Raw genomic sequence first — 26,697 nt, 5'->3', positions numbered from 1 at the left:
AACCTCTCTAGGAGTTCTAGCAATTTTTTTTATAGTGCATTACTTTCTTCGTGGTTTATGACCCAGATAATACATCACACCCACAGAATAGGTTCTAAAATTTTTTGAAACCCACCACTGCATCAAACCAAGTATCAAACTACCCATCCCTGCAGGTCTTGATTTTCTTTTACAACCATGGACATTTTGATGTAAATTGCTGATAATATTTGTCCTAGCAAGCATGCTGGCAAGGGAGAGCCTTTTACCTTTTTTGAGATGTTTCTCTTCATTGTTTCTCTTTTCTGGACCAGGTTGCTTTATCGATGACAATGGAATTGAATTTCCAGTGGGACAACTCTGGTCGCCGGGTGATCCCTGTGAGTTATGCATCTGCCAGGTGAATGATAACCTGCTCTATTTCACTTAGTTTTAACTTTCCAGTCTTCTATCGCATGATATTTTACTATCATTATCATCATCAGATTTTTATCCTGTCTTTGCTATAGTAGCTCTTAAGTAGCTCTGCGAAGACTCAGGTGGATACTTTAAGGAATGTTTGTCTGTGCATTCTGGGACACATTGGCAGAGACAGATCATTATATTAAATGCAGTTCTCCAGAATCTTGGTTGGGCAAAAAAGTATGCTGGTGTATATTGTGTTGCCTTCTTTGACAATCAACAGTCTGCTTCAATAATGAGTCTGCCATTTTACTGCTTTAATGCTGGACAAGTTAAGGAAAGTGAAAGGAAACCACTTGGCTTAATTTCTCCTCACACTAAGTGCTCCTGTCAGCAGTGGGAAAAAACAATTACCATACACTATTGACAGAACCAGGAATTCACAGCTCTCAGAGTCCATTGCTTCCTGGCTGAAATTGATTTTCTGCATAGCCCTGGTACTAATAAAGGAAAATATTTGTAGCTTAGAGCGACATGTGGGGTCCTTGGTGTTCTCTGAGCTTGCTTTTTTTTTCTTGCAGATATTTCATTACCCAAACTAGGTAACATCATCAGTGCTAATGAAATATCTGCAAGAAAACAAGCAAGCTCAGAGAGCACCGAAGACCCCTCACATAGCACTGGACTAGGATTAACCCAACTTTTTTAAAAAAGCATTAGTATATTGCTCTTTCAAAAATCAGTCTGAGACTGACAAGTACCAGCTATGTATTACATGAGAAGATCCACTAGGAATCAGGGATCTGGTTTTTTCTGCAGTCTAAGCCAAAATGACTAGGGGGAGAGTGCACATTGCTTGGAAGCAATGCACACTCAAAGGTATATGGCATCCCTTGGTTGCCATATACTAGCGATGGCGAACCTTTTTTGGCTCACGTGCCATAAGTGGGTGGAGTGCAGGGGGGGGGCATGTGCAGGCATGCTGCACCCATAATGCAATGTGCGACCCCCCAGTGCACATGCGCGCACTACAAGTGTGACCCCCCCCAATTTTTGCATGCTTTTTTCGCCCTCCAGAGGCTCCAGAGGCTTTATAGGAGAATGGGGAGGGTGAAAACAGCCTCTCCTGCCCCCCCGGAAGCCCTCCAGAGGCTTCAGGGACCTTCAGGAGGCTTCTCTGAAGCTGCGGGAGCAGTCAAAACGACCCTCCGAGCAAACTGGAAGTCACTTCCGGTTTGCTTGAAGGGTCGTTTTGAGTTATGAGTTATGAAATGTTATTTATATGCTGCCCTTTTCCCTGGGGGGACTCAGGGGGCTTACAACTCGAAGGGAGGGGGAAACAAACATTTAACACGTAAAAACAATACATAGTTAAAGCACAACATTCATACCATTCGGGTGGGTTACAGTCTTTAGCCCCAGGCCTGACGGGATAGCCAGATTTTAAGGGCTGTGCGGAAAGTCTGGAGGGTTGTGAGGGTACGAATCTCCATGGGGAGATCGTTCCATAGGGTCGGAGCTGCCACCGAGAAGGCTCTCCTCCGCGTAGTTGCCAGTCGGCATTGACCGGCAGATGGAACTCGGAGGAGGCCTAATCTATGGGATCTAATTGGTCGCGTGGAGGTAATTGGCAGTTGGCGGTCTCTCAAGTACCCAGATCCACTACCATGAAGGGCTTTATGGGTGACAAGTAGCACCTTGAAGCGTATCCGGAGATCGACAGGTAGCCAGTGCAGCTTGCGGAGGATAGGTGTTATGTGGGTGAAGCGAAGTGCACCCACAATCGCTCGCGTGGCCGCATTCTGGACTAGCTGAAGTCGCCAAATACTCTTCAAGGGCAGCCCCATGTAGAGCACATTGCAGTATTCCAGCCTAGAGGTCACAAGGGCACGAGTGACTGTTGTGAGAGCCTCTCGGTTCAGGTAGGGGCGCAACTGGTGCACCAGGCGAACCTGGGCAAATGCCCCCCTGGTCACAGCTGACAAATGGTGTTCAAAAGTCAGCTGTGGGTCCATGAGGACTCCCAAGTTGTGGACCCTGTCTGAGGGGTGTAATGTTTGACCCCCCAGCCTGAGAGATGGAACACTTGCCGAATTAATGGGAGGGAAACACAACAGCCACTCGGTCTTATCTGGGTTGAGCACAAGTTTGTTAGCCCTCATCCAGTCCTTAACAGCTTCAAGGCCCTGGTTCATCACGTCCACCGCTTCATTGAGTTGGCACGTGGCGGACAGATACAACTGAGTATCGTCCGCATACTGGTGGTATTTTATCCCGTGCCGCCGAATGATCTCGCCCAGCGGTTTCATGTAGATGTTGAAAAATAGGGGGGACAAGACCGAACCCTGCGGCACCCCATATGTTAGGGTGCTACAAAGGCTTCAGGGACCTTCAGGAGGCTTCCCTGAAGCCTCCAGAGCAGTCAAAATGACCCTCAGAGCAAACTGGAAGTGACTTCAGGTTTGCTCGGAGGGTCGTTTTGAGTGCTACGAAGGATTCAGGGACCTTCAAGAGGCTTCCCTGAAGCCTCTGGAGCAGTCAAATTGACCCTCCGAGCAAACAGGAAGTCCGTTCCTGGATTTCCGGTTTGCCCGTAGGGCCAGTTTTGTGCACTCCAGAGGCTTCAGAGAAGCTCATGAAGCCTCCGGAGGTCCTCTATTTGCCCTCCCCAGGCTCCTATAAAGCCTCTGGAGCCTGGGGAGGGCGAAAAATGGCTTAAAAAAGGGTGAACTCAGCTGGCCAGTGCAAATCAGCTACCTGCTCATTTGCTACGATGTCCCCATAGGCTTCATTGGGTAGAAGCAGTGGTGGGATTCAGCCAGTTCGCACCATTTACTAGTTGTTAACTTTCTGAACAGTTTGGCAAAGTGGTTGTTGGAAGAAATCATTAGGGCAGAGAACCAGGTGTTAAATTATTTGAATCCTATCACTGGGTAGAAGTGATGACACCTTCTCTGTTATTACACTGATGCCTCAAACTAGCCATCTCTGGGCTAATCCTGATTGCAGAGTGCAGGCAGAACACCAGTGAGGCTCTAGTCTAGGATATGAATGCTAAGGTTGTAATCAACTCTCCCAAGATGATACCATCCAACATTCACCATTGGCGGGTAAAATAACAGAAGACCTCTAGAACCTAATAGAAGGGATGGAGGCAATGGAGGGTCTGCCTGCCTACAACAGACCAGCATTTTGTGCTGTGGGTTTCTGTGAAGTTCTTTTCTGTTACAGGCAGATGGTTCAGTGAGCTGTAAGAGGACAGATTGTTTGGAGATGTGTCCTCATCCAATCCGAATCCCTGGACAGTGCTGTCCAGATTGCTCAGCAGGTAAAATCTTTTCAGAAAGCTGTTTTCTTCTCAGGAAACCAAATATTTCATTTGATCATCCACATTGTAATGAACATGAATACAGCTGTTTTGAAAACCAATGCATACACAATTTTTAAGAATTTATATCGAAATTGTACAGAAAATGCACGCAGCAGACATACCATTTAGGTCTGCCTCTTGCCTCTGCTTTTACTTTTAAAGTAGACATAATATTGTTCTGATCATGTATAAATGTGAGAAATCTATCTCAAATGAACATTCCTGTTTTTTTTTAAAAAAATTAAAAAAATACATTTAAAAATGTATCCTGGTACTCATTATGAGAAGGCAGTATGTACAGGCAAAGGCATTTTAAGCTGAGCAAATAATTTCCAAAACTATTGCTTTTTGTAGTAAATTTTTTTCAATAAATACTTAGCAGCAGTCTACTGTCCATGTTACACGTGAGTACTTTCAGATAAACATTTCCTAAGATTTTCATCAAAAGGCAATTATTTTGTCCACCTACCCCAAACAAGCATCATCCATATGATGTCTACCTGTCTTACGCTTTCTTGAAATCTTTTATTGATTTGAACCATCTGGTTCAAACTGACCAAATAAATAGTTTTTTCTCTTTCACAACAAAAGGTTGTACCTATGCAGGGAAGATCTTCTATAACAATGAAACCTTCCCCTCTGTCTTGGATCCATGTCTAAGTTGCATTTGTTTGGTAAGTCCTCTACTTCTCTTACCCCAGGCTGAAAAAATGTGGAACCCTGGTAATTGTGAGCAAGCAAGAGTTGTGAGCGAGTAGATGTTTATATAAATTTTCTAATCAATCAATCAATCAAACAAACAAACAAACAAACAGTCCATCACATTCTTTGGTTAAGAGTCCACTTCCTAAAAGTGAATGGTCTATCTACTCCACTCTCCCATAACCTTTCAGAGAGATGCAGATGTAAATTATGTCATGCTTCTATGCATGGGGTTTTACATGATTTCATGTAATAATGAAACGATCTCCACGTGGAGATTCGTACCCTCACCACCCTCCAGACCTTCCGCACAGCCCTCAAGATCTGGCTATCCCGTCAGGCCTGGGGTTAAAGATTGTAATTCGTCCCCACCCGAATGATGAATGTTGTTTCTATTTTTAATTATGTACTGTTTTTATATGTCACTGTCTGTATTCCCTTCCCCACAAGTTGTAAGCTGCCCTGAGTCCCCTCAGGGAAAAGGGCGGCCTATAAATAAACTTACAAATTACAAATTACAAAATAATAATGTCAGTGGTGGGCTGCTGTGTGGTCATGCGGGTTCGGGTGAACCCTTAGCTTTGATCATTGGTGGGGTCCGCCCACCTGTCCTTGTGCTAAGCTATCCATTTATAACTAACTTTCTGGCTCATTTCCTCTGCTCTCTCTGCCCAACTGAGTTTCGTGCCGCCCCTGCTTTACCCACTGGAGCTGCCTGAATTGATTACCTGCTTCTTTGAAGCTTTGTTTCACTCCCAAAGGAGCGTGTGCTCGCTCACAACCAGCGAACCACTTGTGAATGCAAGTGCAGCCCACTTTTGAATAACATCCCAGGATATCCCAAGAGAGTAGGGACATGCAAAATTGGATAAGACTAAAAAAGCAAGAATTAACCCCCTGATATTTCTTACTGAAATAATAGGACTTGGGTCAACCCAAGAAGGAATAATTTGAAAATTGCTCATAATGTTCTATTTGCACTTTTTTCCCTATACTTAACACAACTCTCTTGAATTTTCCTGACTCTTGAAACACATCTTCTTAATATTGTTGTGTAACATTATTTTGTAATACTACAAGAAGTGTACCCCTGACTACAACTATTACTAAGGAGCTATTGGGGGAGGGCAGGGGAAGGGAAAGAAATAGAAATAAGGGAGGGGAGGAAACCTAAAAAAATGTGTTAGGAGATGAAGATTTTAAATTGCAGTATAATAATATTGCTTTGCCATTGATATAGATTCGTGTGTGTGTGTGCATATTCCTCTGCATGTGTGTGTACATGTATAACTCTATGTATGTCTGTGCATGGACCTTATAGCTGGGCTCTGTAGCCTGTTCTCCTGTGGACTGCGTCGTATCCTGTACCTACCCTTTCCATCCAGAAGGAGAGTGCTGTCCAATTTGTCACGGTAAGCATCACAGCAATGTGGCTTTTCTAAAAGACTATTCCAAATGTAATATATATACTACTAATTGCGCTTTTTGCTATTGCTTTTCAGGAGAATTTGTGTCTTGGTTTGCATTTGAAACACAATTATTGACTACAGTTATTTTGCTACTAAGATGAAAATAAAGAAACATGATGGAGAAAATAAATGACCTTATTTTAGCATTGTGGCATCCGGCTTCTCCCCAATGTACATAAGTTATAGGAGAAAATTTAATAGAAATGCCCCTTCTTTTTTTACTAGTAAAGGGCACTAAAAAGCCAGAATAATGCTTTTAAACCAATTTTTGTTGGAATGGTGCAGGAATTGAAATTTTTGGCCAGTCCAGAAGTAAACAGTGCTACAGATCAATTATTGTGAAAAAAACAATATTTTAAAAAAGTGAGCAATCAAGGGACTGCAAGTCAATTTTTTTAAAAAAGTGTGTTTTTTAAAACTATATATAGTTCTTTTACAAAACTATATCACAAGTTTTGTTTTCTGTGTACTGATGAAGAGTTTTGCATAATTTCTGGATTTCATATTTTCATCCAGTCAGTGGTGGGATTCAGCCAGTTCGCACCTATTCGGGAGAACTGCTTGTTAACTTTCTAAGCAGCTCAGAGAACCGGTTGTTGGAAGAAATCTCCTTTTGTTTTTTCCCCACTTTACAGGGCTAATCCTGTAAGGAAGGCCGGAAGGAAACATTCTGGTGTTGTTTCTAGCCTAATCTTTATTGACCTGCTTACAGAAACTGCCTCTTTGGTTAACCCTTATTACATTGTAACAGCTAAGGTGAAGCGCCCATTGACCTGAGTGACATTGAGTTGGCCACACCCACCCAGTCACAAGACCACCAAGCTACGTCTACCTAGCTGGTCATTAGGGCAGAGGACCGGTTGTTAAATATTTGAATCCCACCACTGCATCCAGTGCAATTTATTTAAAACAGGTCTGTAGATAGTATGTTCACTGTTGGAATTGTATATCTTATGCATTCTTTTTCTGTAGACTGCAATTACAGGGGAAGAAAAGTAATCAATGGACACAACTTTGTTCCTGAAGATGAACCCTGTGTTTATTGTACCTGCCAGGTGAGATGTAAAGGTTTTGGAGAAGAGAGACTTCATTCCTTTACCTCTGTTGTTTCCTTTGAAATCTTAAATAGGCCTCAGCTAAGATGTGGTTGATAATCTGTCAGACTCCACTGACAGTATTATATGTCAATCATTTCTTCTTTGAGTTCTCATAAACTCCTACATCTGCCACCAGTTGCCTTGTTTCCTGCCAGCCTCTTTCTTGATTACCTCTGATTTTTCCAGCCGTGTGTTTGTGTGTGTATTTCCTCTCATAACTTTTGCTTTTCCATTATGTATCCAATACAATGGCTTTAATTTCTATTGAATAGTCTAGAGGGTAGGTAGCAGAAACTGCAGTCTCTAAACAAACATTTATTCATAGTAAGCGCAGCAAATAATTGAATGAACCTATAGTAGGCCAAAAGAAAAAGAATAAAACAAATATGATCAGTAGCAGCAGAAATCCTACTAAGCAACAACCCTAACTCCTTCTGGCCTAAAAACAACAGAGATCCTGTCTTTGAACAATATAATTGTAACTCTTCCCACAATACACAACAGCTTCATTCTTAGTGCTTCCAGCGATCAGTTTGGTATTACTTTTCCCAGTATTACAATCCATGATATTGAGCATGCTATCTCAAGACCATAATTTCTTCTTTGTTCAGCCTTTTTGATGACCCAGCATTCACAGCCATGTACCACAAAGAGAGCAAACTGTATTCAAGCTCCCAACTATGCCATGCAATAATAGAAATATTAGAAAAATATAGAACATCCCTAGGACAGAAGGCAATGGATTTACCTGCTGCAATCAGTGATTTCTTGCTGGATTTGAACAATTCTTTGATTTTCTCTCCCTTCAGCTTGGGGAGGTGAGCTGTGAGAGGAAGACTTGTACAAAGACTTGTCCAGAGCCCTTTGGTCCTCTGACTCATTGCTGCATGGACTGCCAAAATAATGAAGTTATGGGTAAGTATTTTTTGTCACATCTGTCTGAAGAATCTATTGCTCTTTGTTCCATCCTCTCAGATCTACAAGAAGGATGCAACAATTTGGGGAGCTGAAAAAAGTGTGTGATGTTATACTACGTCTTTTAAGGAAATATAAAAATATTCTATGCATAGAACTGTTTACAGAAGCTGCATTAAGTTTGTCATGCAAAACGCAATTGTCTGGGATGGTCATGGAGGTCAGAACAGAGGAGACATTGTATTTGCAATTATAGGATATTTGAGAGTCTGTGGTGGAATCTGATGAACAAATTCTGAAAAAGTCTGCCTTCCATGTTCTGACAGTCACTGGTGTGCAAGCACTTTTCTATTAATTCTGCTGCTCTATCTATAGCAGGACTACTAGCTTCTATAACAGCTTTGTTCCTTATACCATCCATCTTGTAAACTCACAGGATTCTTTTTTATTTGTATATATATACGTCCAAACTAGACTGTGATGTTTCCCTGTGTTTTATATATATATATGTGTGTATGTGGATATATGCATAATGGTTTCTTTTGAGAGCTGAATGCAATTTTAATGTAGCTGATTAGTGTACATTTAAAGTGACAAAGTTCTATTCTATTCTATTCTATTCTATTCTATTCTATTCTATTCTATTCTATTCTGCAGGTTTCTTAGCATACTCAAAGCTGCAGAATGTGTTACAATGTACTTTCTAAGTTTCTCAATTATGCTCTGTTCAACCTGTATGAAATAGTCCTTTGTTCATGAGTGATTACGTTCTCTTTTGTGATCCAGCAGGAAGGGACAGTATTTGTACATCTTTGTATATGCTAATCCACAATCAAGTTCACTATGGATTGAGATTTGTACAGTCTAGAATACAGGTAATAAGTAATACACCTGCCGCAATGCTTCAGATCAATTAATATTCAATCCAATTTGCTTTCTTCCACGTCAGATGATTTGGCTTCCCTGGAGAATAGACTAGCCAACCCTGTCTTGGAAGATGGAGCAGCAGAGAGACCCTTGCAAACTCTTCAAAGAAATCCCATGGCTCTGATGTCTGACAGCTCTACCCCTAACATTGCCTCACTTACTCCAGATGATCCTCTTGAAGCAAGTAATGCAAATGATCAGGAGACTGTACTTACGAGCCCAATTGCACTAGGAAATGTTGGACACCACCAAAGCAGACCAGGAGAGGCCACTAGGTTGCATCTCAATGAACCACCAAGTATCATCCCTCCTTCTTGGCTAAGCCACTCAGCGATTCCTCAAATAAAGCCAGAGTCCACTGTATCACTTCTAAATAAACGAGAGAGCTTTGGGGATCCTCCTAGAAAATCAATTGGGTCCTCCATGACTCATTCCAGCCTGTCCTCTCTTTATTCAAGATCAAGCAGAACCACTCCATCTCCCCCTACAGCTCATATTTCCAATCCATCCACTCCAGCTAACCTCAAAAAGTCCGTAACTGCCTTATTTCAGGATTCAAACACCCACAACATTCCTTTGCAACCTCTGGCTGAAACATTTTCTTCCTCGTCCAGCTCTAATCTAGATTCTCTTCAAGAGCTTCCTAGCAGCCCAACTCACATCACATATTTTTCTTTGGACCAGCAAAATGCGGGGAACAGCTCTAAATTAACCTCTAGTAATGAGAATAGCCTCACTGATATATCTCCATAGACTGGAGAATAAGAGGGACATAATTATTATGAATAAGGGGAACATAACCACTTTAATCTCATAAAAACAAGAGCATCTGCCTATGTGGTTGCTGTTTGCTAGATTTCTCACTATGTATTCATGGAAACTATTTCTCACTATGTATTCATGAAAATAATCTCCATTATAATTTCTGGTTTCTTAGAAAGCAGATCCTCTTATCGGGGATATCACTTCAGCTCTTGATTGTATTGAGGTTCTTACTTAATGAATGCTGCATTGGACCTAGAAGATAGTAGAAAAATGCCTTTTGTTGCAATATCAGTACAAACATTCTGGTAAAACATAAATATTTCAGAACGAAAGCATGACAAATAGAATCGTAGGCTAATTCAACCTCTTGTCTTGCATGTTGTATGACTGGCTTAATGCCAGCAAAGGAAGCAATAATTTGTGCCAGGAGTCACATAATAAATTTTCTCACACTATGTCTAATATAGACATTCTGTTGCTGCTTGCAGCCTTATATGGACATTTCAGGACTGATTATACATATTGAAGAAATGTGGCTAGCTTTCCATGAAGTCAGAAATGAACTAAGCATTGCTTTATAGACAATGTACTGCATACTGGTATGTACAACACTGATTTTAATAGTGGAAAACTTCCACTTTCTTGTTCTGGTGTATATAGTATTCTGCAATTCAGATTATAATATGTTGAAATATATTTTATGAACACTAAAATCATAGCATCATACCTAAAGGTAAATGTATTTTTCTATGTCACAGTTAAAAGTATGTTTCCAAGCTAAGCTGATGAGAATTTTGTTTTAACATATCTTGGGTGAAATTTGCCAGCCATTAAAGTTTTCAGGATTATTCAGTTCTTGAAAGGCTTTGAAAGTCACGTGCAGCCCATTCATAAAATATGCAGCATGACTGAATTTTGTCAGCTACCTCAAAGGAATGTCTTGTAAGAGCACATCAACTTTTCATAATTGAAATTAGAAATACTGCCATTGTTTTCCTCCATTTCGATCTCTGGGAATTCTAATTTTTTGAGATGTCCAATAAGTCTTCATTTATGTAACTTTTCCGCTTCCTAAAACTTAATAGCTAGCATCATTGCTCCTCAGAAGGCTTGAGTCTGATGTAAATGTGCAGGAGAATGTACTGAACTAGAGCAGAGCAGTGAGTCTCTTTCAAAGCCACAAAGGTGCTACAGACAGCACAAAAGCAGGAACATGGTACCTGCCTAAGGCTTTATAAAGCAGCAGCAACTTTTCCCTGTATCACATGATTGTGCTTTGCAGCTATAATAGTATTTTTGGAAAAGAGCATTTGTTCCAGGGCACCCTTTTTCCTTTGAATCCAAAGGCAGCACAGCCACATGAAATATAACTTTGGAAACATCCAGTGGCAATTTGAAAAGTGATTTGAAGTATATCCACAGTTCTTCCATGGCTGGCTGGCTTGGTCAACTTCTGTGAGGCAGATAGAGCCAATATATCCTCAGCTCTAGCTTTGTTGGCTTCTAAGCCTTAATCGTGTACTCAGAATTTTTGCAGGCGAAAACCCAGAAAGTGCAAAACAGTAGAAGCTGGATAGGCAAATGCACATATTAAGAAGAAGCCAGTATAGGAGTCTGCAGTGTTTTATACTTTATGCCACAGGCATTCTGACTGACTTTGCTAAGGGTCTCAAAGTGTTTCAGTTTATGGTCTGTCAAAACCACCCTACCTCAGAGGGCTTGTAATGGCTTTATGCTGGGTTAAAGTTGGTTTCCTCCAAGGAATCTTGAAAAAAAGAAGAGACTAAAAAATCACTGGTCCGGATTTTAATTTTCTTTCATGGAACTACATTTGTGGATGGGGGAATAAAGACCTGTAAGGCCTCATATCTCTATACCTTGAACTAACAACAGTTTATGGCTTAAAGTGACCTTGTCTGGTTAGGGTTAGGGTGATTTATAGCCATTCTTGCCAATATTTCCTTATTAGGGCAACTTAGGGCACATCAGTTGATGCCATCTATTGGACAATACGTCCAATCTGCATGCAAAGTTTTATTGGTAGATATGGTAAAGCCCCTTTGAGATTGTCACTTCAGACATGCATGTGTTCATTTGATCAGGAATTAGAGGATATTTCTAGGTGAATTTACCTTGGTATGTTGCCATGTCAAACTAAATGCCTATATTGTGTTTTACATATATTGATATAAAAATTGGTATTACACTGCTGTGAACATTTCCATTTAAACAAAATAGTTGGTTTTAAAAACTGAAATATATATTATAATAAAAATTATGGAAAATAAATTTAATCTGAATATTCTCAAACTATATTTTTCAATAACTGAATTTGATAAAGTTCATTTTTAAAAGGCTTGTTTTGTATATAGACAAATAAGCTTTGGAAAGTATGTTGATTGACTTCTTTGCTAAATGCAGGAAAGTTAAATGTTTGTTGAATGCTGGGGAAAGCTTCCTAAAATTAAGAGTAGTTTGACAGTGATATCCATTATCCACAAAGTTGGTGGGTTCCCCTTGGTTGGATGTATTCACTTGGGAAATTTCACTTGGAACTAATTAACTTCAGTTTGTTAGTTGACCTGCAGTCAGTGTGCAATGAATACAAAGCCATTTATTTTTATATTTATTTATTGTTGCTGATATTGAAGCATGGGGATCAGGAGCATAATTACCAAATTTAATTCCAAAGAGTCAAGATTATCCTTAGGCTAGCATAATATGACTAATAAGATGTTGCTATTACTGTGCCACAGGAGCCAGGCCAATCTGGTTGTTTGCTCGGTCGAATACACAATAGTATAGACGAATGAAGATATCTCCAAGGATCCAAAGATCAGACTGGAAGGGCATATCCTGGAAGCCACTTGTGCAATAACCTTGGAACTGAAAGAGAAGTTCAAATATATGATGAATTTGAATGACATAACTCGAGGACCTTTGCAAAGCATCAGGAAGCTGACATTCCTTTCCTCCTCCCGTTGAGTGTTCCTTATACATGTTGGAGTAACAGAAAACCATATTTGCATTGAATGGGCTATCTCCATTGTCTACCTCTAACTTGCCTCTTGTTTAAATCTGGAGTCATCTGATTTCCCTCAAAGATGATGGGTGACAAACCCTTACATATTTTGCCTACCTTAAACATGCTGTTGGGTTATGTTGGAGTAAGGGGAAATGCTATGTCCATCCTAGTATAGCTACTGTAACACTGATTAAAACATGGGCTGGAGAAAAAATGAAGGCAATGCCATGGAGGAAAGTAACCGTAGCTAGAATATGATTGTATCTTAGTTTATATGCAAGAGAAAAAGCAGGATGCTGAGAATCATGTTTGGACCCTGTATGAAACTTTCTGAAGAGCCCCATGGATAATATATAACAGTGAATCATACATGTTTAACAGGGCTTGCTCTTTAATTGTGTTTTCCTAGAACATTTGTACAATCCAACAATAATGCCATAAGGAAAGAATCACTTTACATGTATCTTCCATACTATGAACATTAAGTTTATATTGCAATATTTGTGACTAAACACAGTAGTTATTCTTGAGTCCAAAACGATAAACTGATACAATACTCTTTCTTTAAAATAATCTCTATAGCTTTCCTCATCCTGGTTCTCTTTAAATGTGTTGGATTTCTAAACTGATAATCCCCCCCCAAATAGCCCAAACACTGAGAATTGAAGTCTAACATATTCAGGATGACCTACTATGGAGAAATGACATCTACTAGAAATGAATATGGTCTACATGAGAATAATCTTATCACTAAATGTGTTGAATTTCATATTCAGAGTTGCAGAATTCAATTCTTCATGCATACTGCTATGCTAAAAATTATCAAAAACATTTCAAATGTTAGAAAATGTCTCCCACTTGAATATAGGTAACTGAGATTGTCTTGGTATACTTCTTTCAGGATCAGGTTTCTTTTTCTCTAGAGGTTTATTGTGTGAGTATGACCTAAATTATTTGAGATAATTTTTTGGATAAACCACAGATCTTACCTGGCGAATGTAGGCACTGGCGGGCACAGGGTATTCAATGCCATTGATGGTGAAAACAATGTCAGCCAATTCATTGATAGCGTTGCAGTTGATCATATACTGATATGAAATAGGATGAACAGAAAAGATATATTAGTAGCCCCATAACATTTGAGAAAGGGGGAAAAAAGCTGGGCGTTATGGACTACAAATTGTCCAGAAAAAAAATCATTAGAACAAACTTGAGCATGTTACACACACACACACACACACACACACACACACACACACACACACACACAGTAAAAGCCACCTCTGACCCTTTGGCCCTCTCTTGATTTTTGTAATGGTTCTGGACAGTGGTTATCTTACCTTTTAAATGTTATTTACATGGATTGATTCTAAGCAAAACTTTCTAAGCTTTTATTGTGCGGCTGTTTGGCTTAAGATCTGATAAGATTTTACAGCTGTCCCTTTGAAGTCTGCTTTCGCTTGCAGAAAGTTTGCGAGTGAGTGTTTTAATCTTGCTGATCTTCTAAGAAAAAATACAACTGCATTTAAACATGGCGTCTCCCCGAGAAATACTCTTAGCTCTGGAGAGGTTGTTGGAGAAAGAGGAAAGAATTGAGTGAAAATTGGATTATTTAGTGCATTTGGCAACGAAATGTGAGGGAAAAATTGAGGATGTTTTTCAAACACAAAATAAGAAGATTGAAATTCAAAAAATTGAAATGGAAGATGAATATAAAGAGACTGAGTTTGTTGATATTCATGGCAATTGGTTCATTTCTGAGGGAAGAAAGAGTGGAATATTGGAAAAGGAACTAAATGGAGAGAAAATTTACTTCAAAGGAGAGAACATAGAAGAAGAAAGCAGAAAAGAATTTATGGACTATGAAATACTTTTTGCAAAATATTTGATAACACTGTTGAGAATTAAAGATAAGCTGAAAAAGGAAACAGAAGGAGGGCGTCAATATTATATGAGAAATACTATAAACAAGGAGTTGCAAAGAGGAGTCCATAGAGATTTGTTTAAGAAGATGTTTGGAGGTCTGGATCCACAATTGGCAGAAGACATAAGATTGTTTTGTTACTGGAGAGATACAGGTTGATAGATGGAAGAGTATAATTTAAAACTAGCTTAACTTAGTTAAATTCAGTGATAATAGGTATAGTTAAATAAAAATTGATAATGATAGTAATGTATACAATGTTGAGTTATTATAATAAGTAATAATTGGATATGAATATTGAATGTTACCCGTGAAGGGAAGGTTAGAAATATTTTTGGACTATATATAAAGGCTATTAATAACAACAATAATAAAAAAGAATAAAATTAGACACAGCTAAGTTTTAACTAATAGGGGGAAAATGTTATGATATAGGATATAGTTAAATAAAGAAAGGATAATGATAATAAACTATATATATGGAGGATTAGAAAATTTCGGTATTAAATATTATGGATGTTTAGCTAAAACAAGATATGAGGATATAATGTTAATGGAGGATATTATAAATAAGTAAATGAAATGCCAGGATGTGGTTATGTATTAAATCTTGGTCTGACCAGCACTGCCTTCCATAATGCTCCACTCTATTCTGCATGGCCATTATATGAGTCTGCTGATTAATTAGGGCTGAAAAAGGCATTTCCCTATCTAAATCACTTTAGGAAGCTAGGGCAAACCAGGAATCTTGCATAAGAATTGGAATAGAGGGAGAAAATGGATTGTACATAATAATAGCAAAAAAAATAAAAAATAGAAATTATCTGAAAAACTTATTAAGATTCACAAAGTCATTGAACCATAGATCTCTAAAGATCTCCTAGCACAATGTGCTTGGTCCATCTTCCTATCTCAACCTTTAAGAAGAATTACCATATATATATACACAATAATGTGAAAATCACAGCTGCCAGTTCTTTAGCTAGTATTGGCCTTCATATGCATTGAGTTCTCAAGAATCTAGGATGCCATAATGTATCAGTGTAACATATGGGTGGATCCAAGTGTTGTCACCTTTTGCAATTGTCAGATGGACAGATTTTCTAAATGTCATCCAAGATTTTTTTGGTATAGCATCCAGGGTACTGATAACCACTGGAACCACCACAGCTGCTTTATGCTATAACCTTTCAATTCTGATTTCCAGATCTTCTTTGTCTTCTACTATCCCCTGATACTACTGCATGAATTATCCATACTTTCTTCTTTTTAACAATAGTAAAATCTGTCGTTTTGTGAGTCAAGACTTTATCAGTTTGTATTTGGAAATCCGACATTTTAAACTCCTCACTTTTTACTACTTTCTCAACACTATGTTCCCAGCAATTATCCATTACTGGTAATGATTATTTATTTATGTATATTAATTATAGTTTATATCATTATTATCAAGCTTACCTGACCATTGGAATTTTGGCTAGCACCGATGTAGTTCTGAATGCTAGCAATGCCATTGGGGGGACCTGCCAGGAGGGAGGTACCAGTGTCAACAATAGCTTGGCAGCCACCAGAACAAGCAATGACTTGACCATTGAGGGTGATGCTGAAAAGAAATATTCAGGTAAAGATGAGAGAAAGAAAAGTGCCACAACTTTTGCATGCATGTCTTTTCAAATGATAAAACAACTTGGGCTATGGGAAAGGAAGAAGAATGAGAAAGATTCAAAATAATCCACCTTGACCTTTTTTTCCCTATAAAGGGAAACAGAAGGAAACTCTGGCAGGTTCTCAAGAGTCTATTATTATATCACAATACTAAACTACATTCCTATAATTGTTAAAATGTCTGTTTCCTAATCTGGCCTGCTTCGTAGAACTGGTGGATATCTTCTTTTGCCATTATTTTGCATTTGGTTTTTGACTGCATCTTTGTGAAGCAGGGATGTGAAGGCTGAAGGTGTAGAAGTTGGGTTACCTGTCCACAGTGATCTGCCAATAGAGTTCAGCAGAAAGAGGCACCCAGTTGAGACTTCCAGTATAGTAGGAGGAGTCAATGCCACCAAACATTACAAAGCTCCCGCTCTGGTCATCACTGAAAAATGAACATATAAGAACATGCCAATTAGAGGAACTGCAAATATTTTTTCATTTCTTTTTTTGTTTCCTATTGATCCATTGAAACTTTTAAAAAACAGTATCCTTAAAACGATGGGTTAATTAGTTGATTGCTTCCCCTATAAGGTACTGGCATATTTTGGCTGCTATCTAGTGATCATATGGACAGGGGTAAATGCTATTGAAGAAATGGAGTTTAGCTCTGGGAATTGGTGTATGAGCTGTAAAACTGCAGATTCTTTCAGTCCATTCCCTTCCCTATATATTCAGAATATACCCTAACCCAGTGATTGCAAACCTTTTCGGCAGTGAGTGCCGAAGAGGGAGGGAGAATGGCGGCTCATTATGTGTGCTCGTCGGGGCTGCAACCCAGAAGAGGAGCTGCTTGAGGGCATGTGTCCCAGGGTTTCCAGTGCACAGTTGCCAGCCGATCTTCTGCTTTCTGGCATGCATGCACACATGACGTCAGTGGTTTATCATTTCCTTTACCATACAGTAGTATGAAATGATGCCTTAGCCATTGTCACTAAAGTGATCAGCTGCTTCCAGCGTCTTTCTATATTGCTACCCAAAATAGGAGCTTAATGACTGTAGCCAGGCAGCTACGATAACCCATTATATGCCTTGGGTGACCTGCTGGGAACCCACAATTTATGACAGCAATTGGGGCCAGATGTGATGCAGTCATTAAGCAAGTCATACTTGTGGACTTTTTTTGCTGCTATCTTTAAATGAATCACTGCAGTTAAACAAATTGTATGTTTGTTAAGTGAACCTGCTACCCCCATTTCTTTGTTGGTCAGAAGCCTCCTGGGAAGATCACTAATGGCAATCACATGGCTCCAGGATGCTGCAACTGTCACAAGTACATGCCAGTTGCCAAAAGCCTGGATTTTGATCATGTGACCATGGGGATGCAGCAATAGTTGTAAATACAAAGGCAGTCATAAATCACACTTTTTGGCCCCTCAAAACCTGTTGTTAAACTAATGGTTGTAAGTTCAGGACTACCTGTAGTGTACATACTCCTGGAATATACCCCTAGTATTCTTCACTCATCCCTCTCAGAAATATCCCTGCTGCTATGATGATGCAACCTAGCAGAACTCAAAGGGATAAAAATAATTTACCATTGATTTGCTGCAGGATTTTTGATTTAAACAGTTCCTATTCTAGCCAACGGTCCTGGATTTTTTTTATAGTTCCCCATCCAAATACTAAACAGGTCTAACCCTAATTAGACTTTTGAGGATCAACCACTGTCACCTACATGCCACCACCTGCCATTCATGGTGAAAAGTTATTATGTATACCACTTTATAGGGATATTGTTATTGTGTGTGCATGCTTTAAAAAAAACCCTAACTAGAGATTTTTCCTAATATTTGACCTCTTGCAGTAATGCACTGAAAACATGTAAAACCGGAAAGGATTGTCTATTGCTGAGTTTCTCCAGAAGTAATATGGTTGGCACCCATGCCCTCTTTCTCTTCTAGCAAGAGATGGTAATTAGTCTATTCAGAAAAATGTGCACAAATCATTGCTACTTACGCACTCAGGAAGACGGAAAAGAGATCCTGGGATACTAAACCTTCACTCATCATGTTGTCAAAAACCGGAGTGGCACCAGAGGCAGACAGCCTAGGGTAAGCCAGACCCAGGATGCCATCAAAGGGGGAATAATAAAGGAAGGTGCCCGGCTCACTCTGACTCAGACCAAAGATTTGGTTGCTGACCTGAATACCTCCAACCTGTGCAGAAGAACAGGGGGAAATGGTTATAAAATTCCTTTTTAATTTCAAGCAGTACTACTACATTTGTGTCGGAAGTACATACTGTGGCATCTTAATTTCAATTTCAAGCAGATTTATGCATAGATACATACATGTGTGTTTGCAAACTGACCTTGAATGAGTCATATAATTCACTTGATTCTAGTTGATTCACCACTTTTAAATAAACTGCTTTGCAGTTTAATGTCTATCACATAAAATAGCCTCAAAGGAAATCTCTATTTATAGCCTATTAGTTTATCATCTGCAACTATTTCTCTCTGCCCAATCTAAATTTTGAAAGGAGTGTAATTGACACAGAGTTGAGATTAATCTCTTGGCAAAGTATTGGCAATGAGTCTCAAAAAAGACAGTGCTGATTATAGATTGAGCTTTAATCCAATAAATGACTGGATCTTATCCATTAGAATTAGCGGATATCCATTGATATCAACATTATATATGAGTATATACATCTCCTACAGATTCAATAGTGGACATGGATGAATTCTATGGATAATACAAGAAGTGCTAAGTGTAGCATCAGGAAAAGACATAAATCTTACAAATGGGTGTTGGAATGCTGAAAAAATATGAAGAACCCTGGAAATATAGGAAAGTCGCCCTGGCTAAATTAACACAATAAAGCAAAAATAGAATTTAGTAAAGATAATTATATGTTTATTTACAAAAACTACTTCAAATACAGATATTATATTTGGATTTCACTTGAGATATAAGCCTTGAATCCAGTCAATTACATACGAGGAAACAAACAATTGAAAAATGAAATCCTGTGAACCAGGATACTTCCAGCTGCAGATTATGGAGCAGAGACCATGAATTATTTCTGTTTAATAAATGGGTTAAAATCAGAAAAATAAAGAAAACAGGTACACCAACAAGATTTGATCAGAAGAACAAGGAAACAGAATCTGGGGCCAATATGAGGCATTTATTTAATACCTTTAACTTAAACGACAGGCAACATGAGGTATTCTAAGAAGGAGACCGTAACAATGGAAAACTGAAGGAAAACCAATACAAAGAGGAAAACATCCTCTTAGTTTTCAAAACAAGACAGAGAAAGATAGGTAAATTAAAGCCTTGAGCAATATATGATGACTGAAATTGAGATTATTATTAAGTAAAAAAGTATAGGGAAAACTCTCTCAACGGAGGAAAATAACTAGAAAAACAAATATATTTGTTTTGAAAAAAAATCAGAGCACTCACAGGATATCTTATTGCTAAGGGAAGGATACCCAACAGTAATCGTGGAAGAGATCTAATAGAAAAAAATAGATTAAAGGAAGTTGACTATGCTATAATGAAACCTTTTACAATGGGATTATAGAATAACAGGAACATTTGTAGAGAAAGGGAATATATTCAGAAACCAACTCAAATAGCATTTGAGATAGAAGAGGAAGTAGACTAGATGTCAGATAGGAAAGCACTTTCATCCTGACAGATGAAAAATCCACTGAACTGTTCAAAACTGCAAGACAAGAAGGAAATCTAATTTTATTTACAGTTTTATTGACAGGAAATGTTGCGTGAAAAAGATAAGTGTTTATGGCCAAGAAGGGAGACCCAAGACAATATGCAATTATCAAAGCAGTGGATTAATTTCTCACACAAGCAGTGTTATTGAATAACTCACAAAAAAAGCCAGAGCACACATGGGGAAAGAAATGCTAAATGAACAGGTAAATGGCAGAAAAGGCAAATTTGTGTGTGGAGGGGTGTAGCTAGCTGACATCAGATGAATAATGAAGAGTACAAAAAAATAGAAAGAGCTACTACTTCACTGATTACAACAAAGCCTTTATAGGTCATGCCAGAATGTGGTATATATTACTAATGGGTCATTATTCTTTTGATAAGCCTTTATAGTGAAGAAGTTACTATAGGAAGTGAATCTGGACAGTCAGAATGATTCAGAACTAAAAAGAGAATGTGACAAGATACATTTTCATCAGATGTGCTTTCACTGCAAACTACGCTGGAAACAGTTCATGCAACTAGAATCTAAAAGCTCAGATCCATACTATATATTAGATGAAAAATTAATCTTATGTCACAAGAATCTCAAGAAACATTCTACTTTCAAATGAGACATTTATATATAGGCAATTTTAGGCTGCAAATGCTGCATGCTTCCTTCTGCTTTTTTTTGGTAGGAGGTGGACATTTGCCTCTTTTATGAAGACAAAACAGAAAGCAACTCCTGGCTGTTGTCACAATGTTATGAGAAGAACCTCCTACAGTATTGACCCTGTACCCATTTAACTTTTACAGCAATGTGTTTACAGAATACTGTATATACTCAAGTATAAGCCGAGTTTTTCAGCCCACTTTTTGGGCTGAAAAAAGCCGCATCGGCTTATACTCGAGCCAGTGAAAAATTTGCCCGAAATGGAAGAGAAAAAGGGGCGGGGCCATGCCGCTGGGTGACGCTCGTGAATGGCCCGGCGCCCCTGTGAGTTTCCCCTCCCTCTGTGTCAGTTTGCCGCGCAGCGCGCACCGCACTATCCCCCCTCCTCACGTTCTAATGTAATGCAGGGCTGTCTTACGATTCCCCTTCCTCCCCCTCCTGCCGCTCTGCAACGATGTCCCACCTCCTCCTTGTTATGGCAAGCAGCCACATAACGATGTCCCAGAGCTAGTTTACTGTTTTTCTTTGAAATAAATATTCAAAAACATTATTGGTATCTATTTTTATTTTTGAAATTTACCGGTAGCTGCTGCATTTCCCATCCTAGGCTTATACTCGAGTCAATAACTTTTCCAGTTTTTTGTGGTAAAATTAGGTGCCTCGGCTTATATTCGGGCCGACCTATACTCGAGTATATACGGTAATAGGATGGAATGAAATGACAGCTGGAATCAAAATAAGCAGTGCTGCTTCTGAAATATGCTAATGACTCTGTTTTGCTAGGTCATAGTAAAAGAGAGCTCAATATAAAAATAAAAATAGAAAGTGAAACTACTGTGCTAATGTTCCAAATTTCTTAAAGTTCAATATTAAGAAAGGAAACATAAGCTCAATCAGCAAGTTTCATGAATTTACAGCTGATGGCAAAGAATTGAAAATGGTACATGTTTTTGTTTTCTTGGGTTCCAGAATAGATAAAAGTAGACAGCAGTCTATTATTTCCAGGGAAAATAGTTGGAAGCATTATTAAAGAGAAAACAAGTTGGTAGGGGAAAAAATGGGCTTTTGTGAAAACAAACCAAGATGGTTTCTGAAAATAACTCTCTAAGTTTCCAAACTTTTTGGAAGGTGTTAATGAGCATGTAAGTCAGGTAGTTCAATAGAGACTGTATTCTTGGACTTTACCTGGACAGTATCATAGCCTAGGAATCCAGTCATGCTTCCGGTGCCATAGGTGATGGATACGCTCTGGCTGGTGGATTGGAAAGTGGACGACTGTTGTGGATTGAATTTATGATGGTTGGCTGCAAAGATAAACAATTGTAGTATGATGTGGGCATACTAAATATATAACAGAACAGAAAGAGCAATAGAGGGTTAGAGAGATATTGGCATTTAACTCATCTCAGTGCTATATTCTCTAATGTGTAAACTCTGTCCTGAGTCATAGCTAACAAGAAAGCTGGTTTATAATTTGGGGGAAAATAGTTACATTTCTCCTTTATGTCATGTGGAAAATAAAATATGTAATTATTATATTGTTAGACATTTTGCTGTATCTGGCTTTATGGCTGTAATAAACTGATTGGATTTTTTTTTCCATTTTATTTAACATTTATAGGCCGCCCTTTTCCCTGAGGGGACTCAGGGCGGCTTACAATTAATGGGGAGTGCAAGACAAAAACACAGGGAAAAAAAATGTGAATAAAAAAATAAACCGATAAAACACAACATTCATTCAGCATTCGGGTGGGGCGAGATTAGGGTCTTATCCCCAGGCCTGACGGGATAGCCAGATCTTGAGGGCTGTGCAAAAGGTCTGGACGGTGGTGAGGGTACGAATCTCCATGGGGAGATCGTTCCAAAGCGTCGGAGCTGCAACTGAGAAGGCTCTCCTCCGCGTAGTCGCCAGTCGGCACTGACTGGCAGATGGAATTCGGAGGAGGCCTACTCTATGTGATCTGATGGGACGAAGGGAGGTAATTGGCAGAAGGCGGTCTCTCAGATAGTCAGATCCACTACCATGAAGGGCTTTATGAATGGTGAGTAGCACCTTGAAGCGCACCCGGAGATCAACAGGTAGCCAGCGCAGCTCACGGAGGATCGGTGTTATGTGGGCGAACCGTGGTGCGCCCACGATCACTTGCGTGGCCGCATTCTGGACTAGCTGAAGTCGCCGGATGTTCTTCAAGGGCAGCCCCATGTAGAGCACATTGCAGTATTCCAGCCTAGAGATCACAAGGGCTCGAGTGACTGTTGTGAGGGCCTCTCGGTTCAGGTAGGGCCGCAACTGGCGTACCAGGCGAACCTGGGCAAATGCCCCCCTGGTCACAGCTGACAAATGGTGGTCAAAAGTCAGCTGTGGGTCCAGGAGGACTCCCAAGTTGCGGACCCTGTCTGAGGGGTATAAATTTTGACCCCCCAGCCTGAGTGATGGAACGTTGGCCAAATTGTTGGGAGGGAAGCACAACAGCCACTCGGTCTTGTCCGGGTTGAGTACCAGTTTGTTAGCTCTCATCCAGTCCTTAACGGCCTCAAGACCCCGGTTCATCACGTCCACCGCTTCATTGAGTTGGCACGGGGCGGACAGATACAACTGTGTATCGTCCGCGTATTGATGGTATTTTATCCCGTGCCTCCGAATGATCTCACCCAGCGGTTTCATGTATATGTTGAATAGTAGGGGGGATAAGACCGAACCCTGCGGCACCCCATAAGTTAGGGGCCTCGGGGACCCTTACATTATATCCCACTCTTCTATATCCAAGCTCATTCTTAAACATTTACTATGTAGGAACATGTTTTGTTATTCCATAATAATCCCCTTGAGTAGCAGCTTCCCAAAGCTGCCTCTAGCAGTCAATATGGCTGATATTAATATGCTCCATGTTGAACAGTGGATCGTATTAATATCATGTCCATCTATTTGGAAAAATAGATGGACACGAGAATCAAAAATTCTCCCTGATTTGGTCCCTTTCAAGTGTGTTGGAATGGGAATTCTGAGGATTCCCTCTCAACATGCCAACACAGATACTGTGATGGGGCTTGTGGTCCATTACATTTGGAAAGCACTACCTTGAGGATATCTTGAATTAAGAGTAGCCTCTTTCTGAAGACATCACTTATGGAGACTACTTACAACAAGCTGGACTGGAGCAGTACACAGAAGGGACCCACAAGTTGGAAGACCCAGTGTCAAAGAGGACTACGAACTCCTGTGGTGGAGTGCCAATGGAGATAGTGCCACTGTACTCGATCTGTGGAGGCAGAAAACGGAGCATAAAAGAAAATCCATCCCCAATATCTCCATAACATTTTTGAAGCAAGAGAAATGAACACTTCTTTGTAGACAAAAGCAAGTTTGACAGGCTTTTTAGACAATACAAATCTGCTCAATTAGTTACAGTAAAGGTAAAGGTTCCTTTGGCACATATGTGCTAGTCGTTTCCGACTCTAGGAGGCGGTGCTCATCTCCGTTTCAAAGCTGAAGAGTCAGCACTGTACAAAGATGTCTCCGTGGCGATGTGGCTAGCACTACTAAACGCCATAGGCGCACAGAGCACTATTACCTTCCCACCAAATGTGGTCCCTATTTTTTTACTTGCAATTTTACATGATTTCAAACTGCTAGGTTGGCAGAAGCTGGGACAAGTAACTGGAGCTCACTTCGTGACGCGGCACTGGGGATTTGAACTGCCGATCTTCCTGATCGACAAGCTCAGCATCCTAGCTACTGAGCCACCGTGTCCTATCTGTTACAATAGAATATCGTTTATGTTCCATGATCTCAAATCGCTTTCAAACTTTAAAAGTATAACTTCCTCAATCCGTATGTCTCTTTTATTGCTCTCCAGGGCCAAGGGCTATTGATTTAAATCAACAGGTGTTGAGCTTATCTAGCCTTGTCTATAGGCTAAATGCTGAGTACCTCCTCCTAATATGGAATACTTACATCCAGATAATTTTGCAAGGGTTCAGAGGCAAATGTATTTTGCAGCCAGGGGAAATATTTTGTGCCAAGGTTATAAGGATGCTTCTTCAGAAAATCATCTAGCAGCCCATGCTCTTTAAGGATTTGCCTCACGGATTTTGTTTTCCTTAGGTGAACCCTAAGCATTGAATAATGGAAAGGAAATGATTAATAAGTGAAAATTAGCATTAAAGATAGAAAAAATGCATTTTGGACAGCATTCTCTGATTCAACACTCTTAAGAGGGCTACAACCTTCAGAATTCCCAGCTAGAATGAGAGTTATAATTGCAACATATCATTGGAGGCCCTGGGGATGGGGGAGGTTAGGTTCAGATTTATTTCTGCTGAGGAAGAAGGATTTGAAATCTAGGTATACTGTTTAGAGAAAGAAGCATCTTCTACTTGATGAACACACAGTACATTTGCAGATATAGTTATAAAGGGAAATAAAATAATACTGTCAGTGGAAAACCTAGGCAGATTCCGGCTTTGTGGCTTGCCCACCAATCACAATAAAAAGTTTGCTGGAAGAGTTTGTGGAACATAATTTAGAAAGAAAATTAGATCCTTCTGAAGAAAATGGTACATGTTTCCTTTAAAGAAAGCACAATGGTCAATACTCACTTTGTTGTCAGACACTGGGAAAGTGCCACCAGGCTCAGAAGTAAGAGGAACTTCATGATTACTCCTTTATCCCCAAGTTGTTAATTCAAATGAAGTGTGGGTCCCAGCTTCTAAGCAACACACTTAGGTTTGCTACACACATATATATAGTTCCAAGACTCTCTTATCATATTTGCATATCATATAAAAAGGCAAATATTCCTGATATGATTATCTTTTTAAAAAATGTCCTTAAGAAGAACTTTCCATGTTATTCTTTTCATTTGCATTAAGTTCTTGACCTAGAAAACAGGCTCAGGTGTAAGTGACATTGGCAACCATTTCAAAGACTTTGGTACATCCCAAGTGCAGTAAAGCAATGTTTTCCATAACTTTTCAACATATGAACCAAAGGTAAAAATGTACATTTTCATTTTAAAGTAATCTGGATGGAATTTTATTTTTTAGAAAATAAACTATATAATGAATTAAATATAAATTTAATGTTTACAATCGGGGGCTTCAGATATGGTATACCAAACATCGTTCAACTCATGGAAAGATATTTTAGGCAGGTTGGTAGCCTTTTCAAGACCGCAACATTCTGCAAAATCCAGAAGTTACAGCTGGTGCAAAATGCATAGGTGTAGGCTGATCAGTATATGTTACACCTGCCCTCTACAAGCTGCTCTATTAGTTTGCTTCTGGTTTGAATTAAAAATGCTGGTAATTACCTATAAAGCCCTACATGACATGGGACTGGATTATTTGAAGGAGCATCTCTACCCAGGTACATCTACCTGTACCATTAGGTACAGCAGGAGAGGCAAGTTTGGGGTCCCATCTACTAAGGAGCTTCATTTGAGGGGAAGGACCCTTTCTACCATGACACCCACCTTTGGGGGCATCATCCCTTGGAGACGAGAGACAGGGCCTGACTCTATTGGCCTTTCAGAAGATTCTGAAAGCATGACTTTATTCAGGGATTCAGGTGTGATGTGAAACCTGCCCAGTGGTTCTCCTGAATGTTATGACTGGTTTGTATTCAACTACTAATTATACATGTGCTTTAACAAGGTCTTCAATAATGATTTTTACTTAGGTTTTTATGTTATTTTTTGATAGTTGCTTGATATAGATATGACTTACCATTCTCACTTCTCCCCATGATATCAATGTTCACAATTTTCCAATGGAGGGTTTCTAGTACTAACACTACCAGAGAAAAGATTTGGTGCAGCCATTCTTTTTCACCAGAAGAGATATTTGGAAAGAAAAATGCCACAGGAAATGGCTGGTACAGAAAGTTACTGCACAAAGTTTCAGTCCTGGCTTTGACAAGAGACAAATCCTCTGGTGATTCAGAATCAGAGGTGGACATCATACAATGTAACAACTGCACCGAAAATGTGAGTGCATGCACCAGTTCACCCTAACCAGTTTGAACTGGCAACAGTCTACCACTGTTCAGAATCTTGTGCCTGTAGCCAATAATT

General features: G+C 39.5%; 2 protein-coding genes across 2 annotated transcripts in view; one reads left to right on the top strand and one right to left on the bottom strand.

The window, feature by feature from the left end:
• The window catches only part of VWCE (von Willebrand factor C and EGF domains), a 30,376-nt gene extending 20,728 nt beyond the window's left edge, over window positions 1–9,648 (top strand). Inside the window, 7 exon segments of the mRNA XM_032232326.1 lie at window positions 294–379; window positions 3,613–3,709; window positions 4,343–4,425; window positions 5,775–5,865; window positions 6,895–6,977; window positions 7,829–7,934; window positions 8,884–9,648. Coding sequence (XP_032088217.1) covers window positions 294–379; window positions 3,613–3,709; window positions 4,343–4,425; window positions 5,775–5,865; window positions 6,895–6,977; window positions 7,829–7,934; window positions 8,884–9,614 — 1,277 coding nt within the window. The 3' untranslated portion in view covers window positions 9,615–9,648.
• A 2,720-nt stretch (window positions 9,649–12,368) lies between these two features.
• Window positions 12,369–25,278, bottom strand: LOC116511958 (pepsin A-like). Its single transcript, XM_032222222.1, has 9 exons — window positions 25,223–25,278; window positions 24,579–24,735; window positions 23,766–23,883; window positions 21,809–21,927; window positions 18,242–18,441; window positions 16,551–16,667; window positions 16,034–16,178; window positions 13,641–13,739; window positions 12,369–12,512 (listed from the first exon to the last, which is right to left on the bottom strand). The coding sequence occupies exons 1-9, from the start codon at window positions 25,276–25,278 to the stop codon at window positions 12,369–12,371; spliced, it is 1,155 nt and encodes a 384-aa protein (XP_032078113.1).
• Window positions 25,279–26,697: the final 1,419 nt, after the last annotated feature.

This window comes from Thamnophis elegans, chromosome 1 (assembly GCF_009769535.1).
Source record: "Thamnophis elegans isolate rThaEle1 chromosome 1, rThaEle1.pri, whole genome shotgun sequence".
Lineage (NCBI taxonomy): Eukaryota > Metazoa > Chordata > Lepidosauria > Squamata > Colubridae > Thamnophis > Thamnophis elegans.
This window is presented reverse-complemented; position numbering and strand designations above follow the sequence as displayed.

Excerpts from the sequence above, each read along its gene's own strand:
- LOC116511958 (XM_032222222.1), bottom strand. The coding sequence starts at position 25,278 with ATGAAGTTCCTCTTACTTCTGAGCCTGGTGGCACTTTCCCAGTGTCTG. Across the intron at positions 24,736-25,222 it reads TCCCAGTGTCTGACAACAAA|GGTTCACCTAAGGAAAACAA; the intron begins GTGAGTATTGAC and ends TTCAATGCTTAG. Across the intron at positions 16,179-16,550 it reads TGGCAGATCACTGTGGACAG|CATCACCCTCAATGGTCAAG; the intron begins GTAACCCAACTT and ends ATTTCTTTTCAG.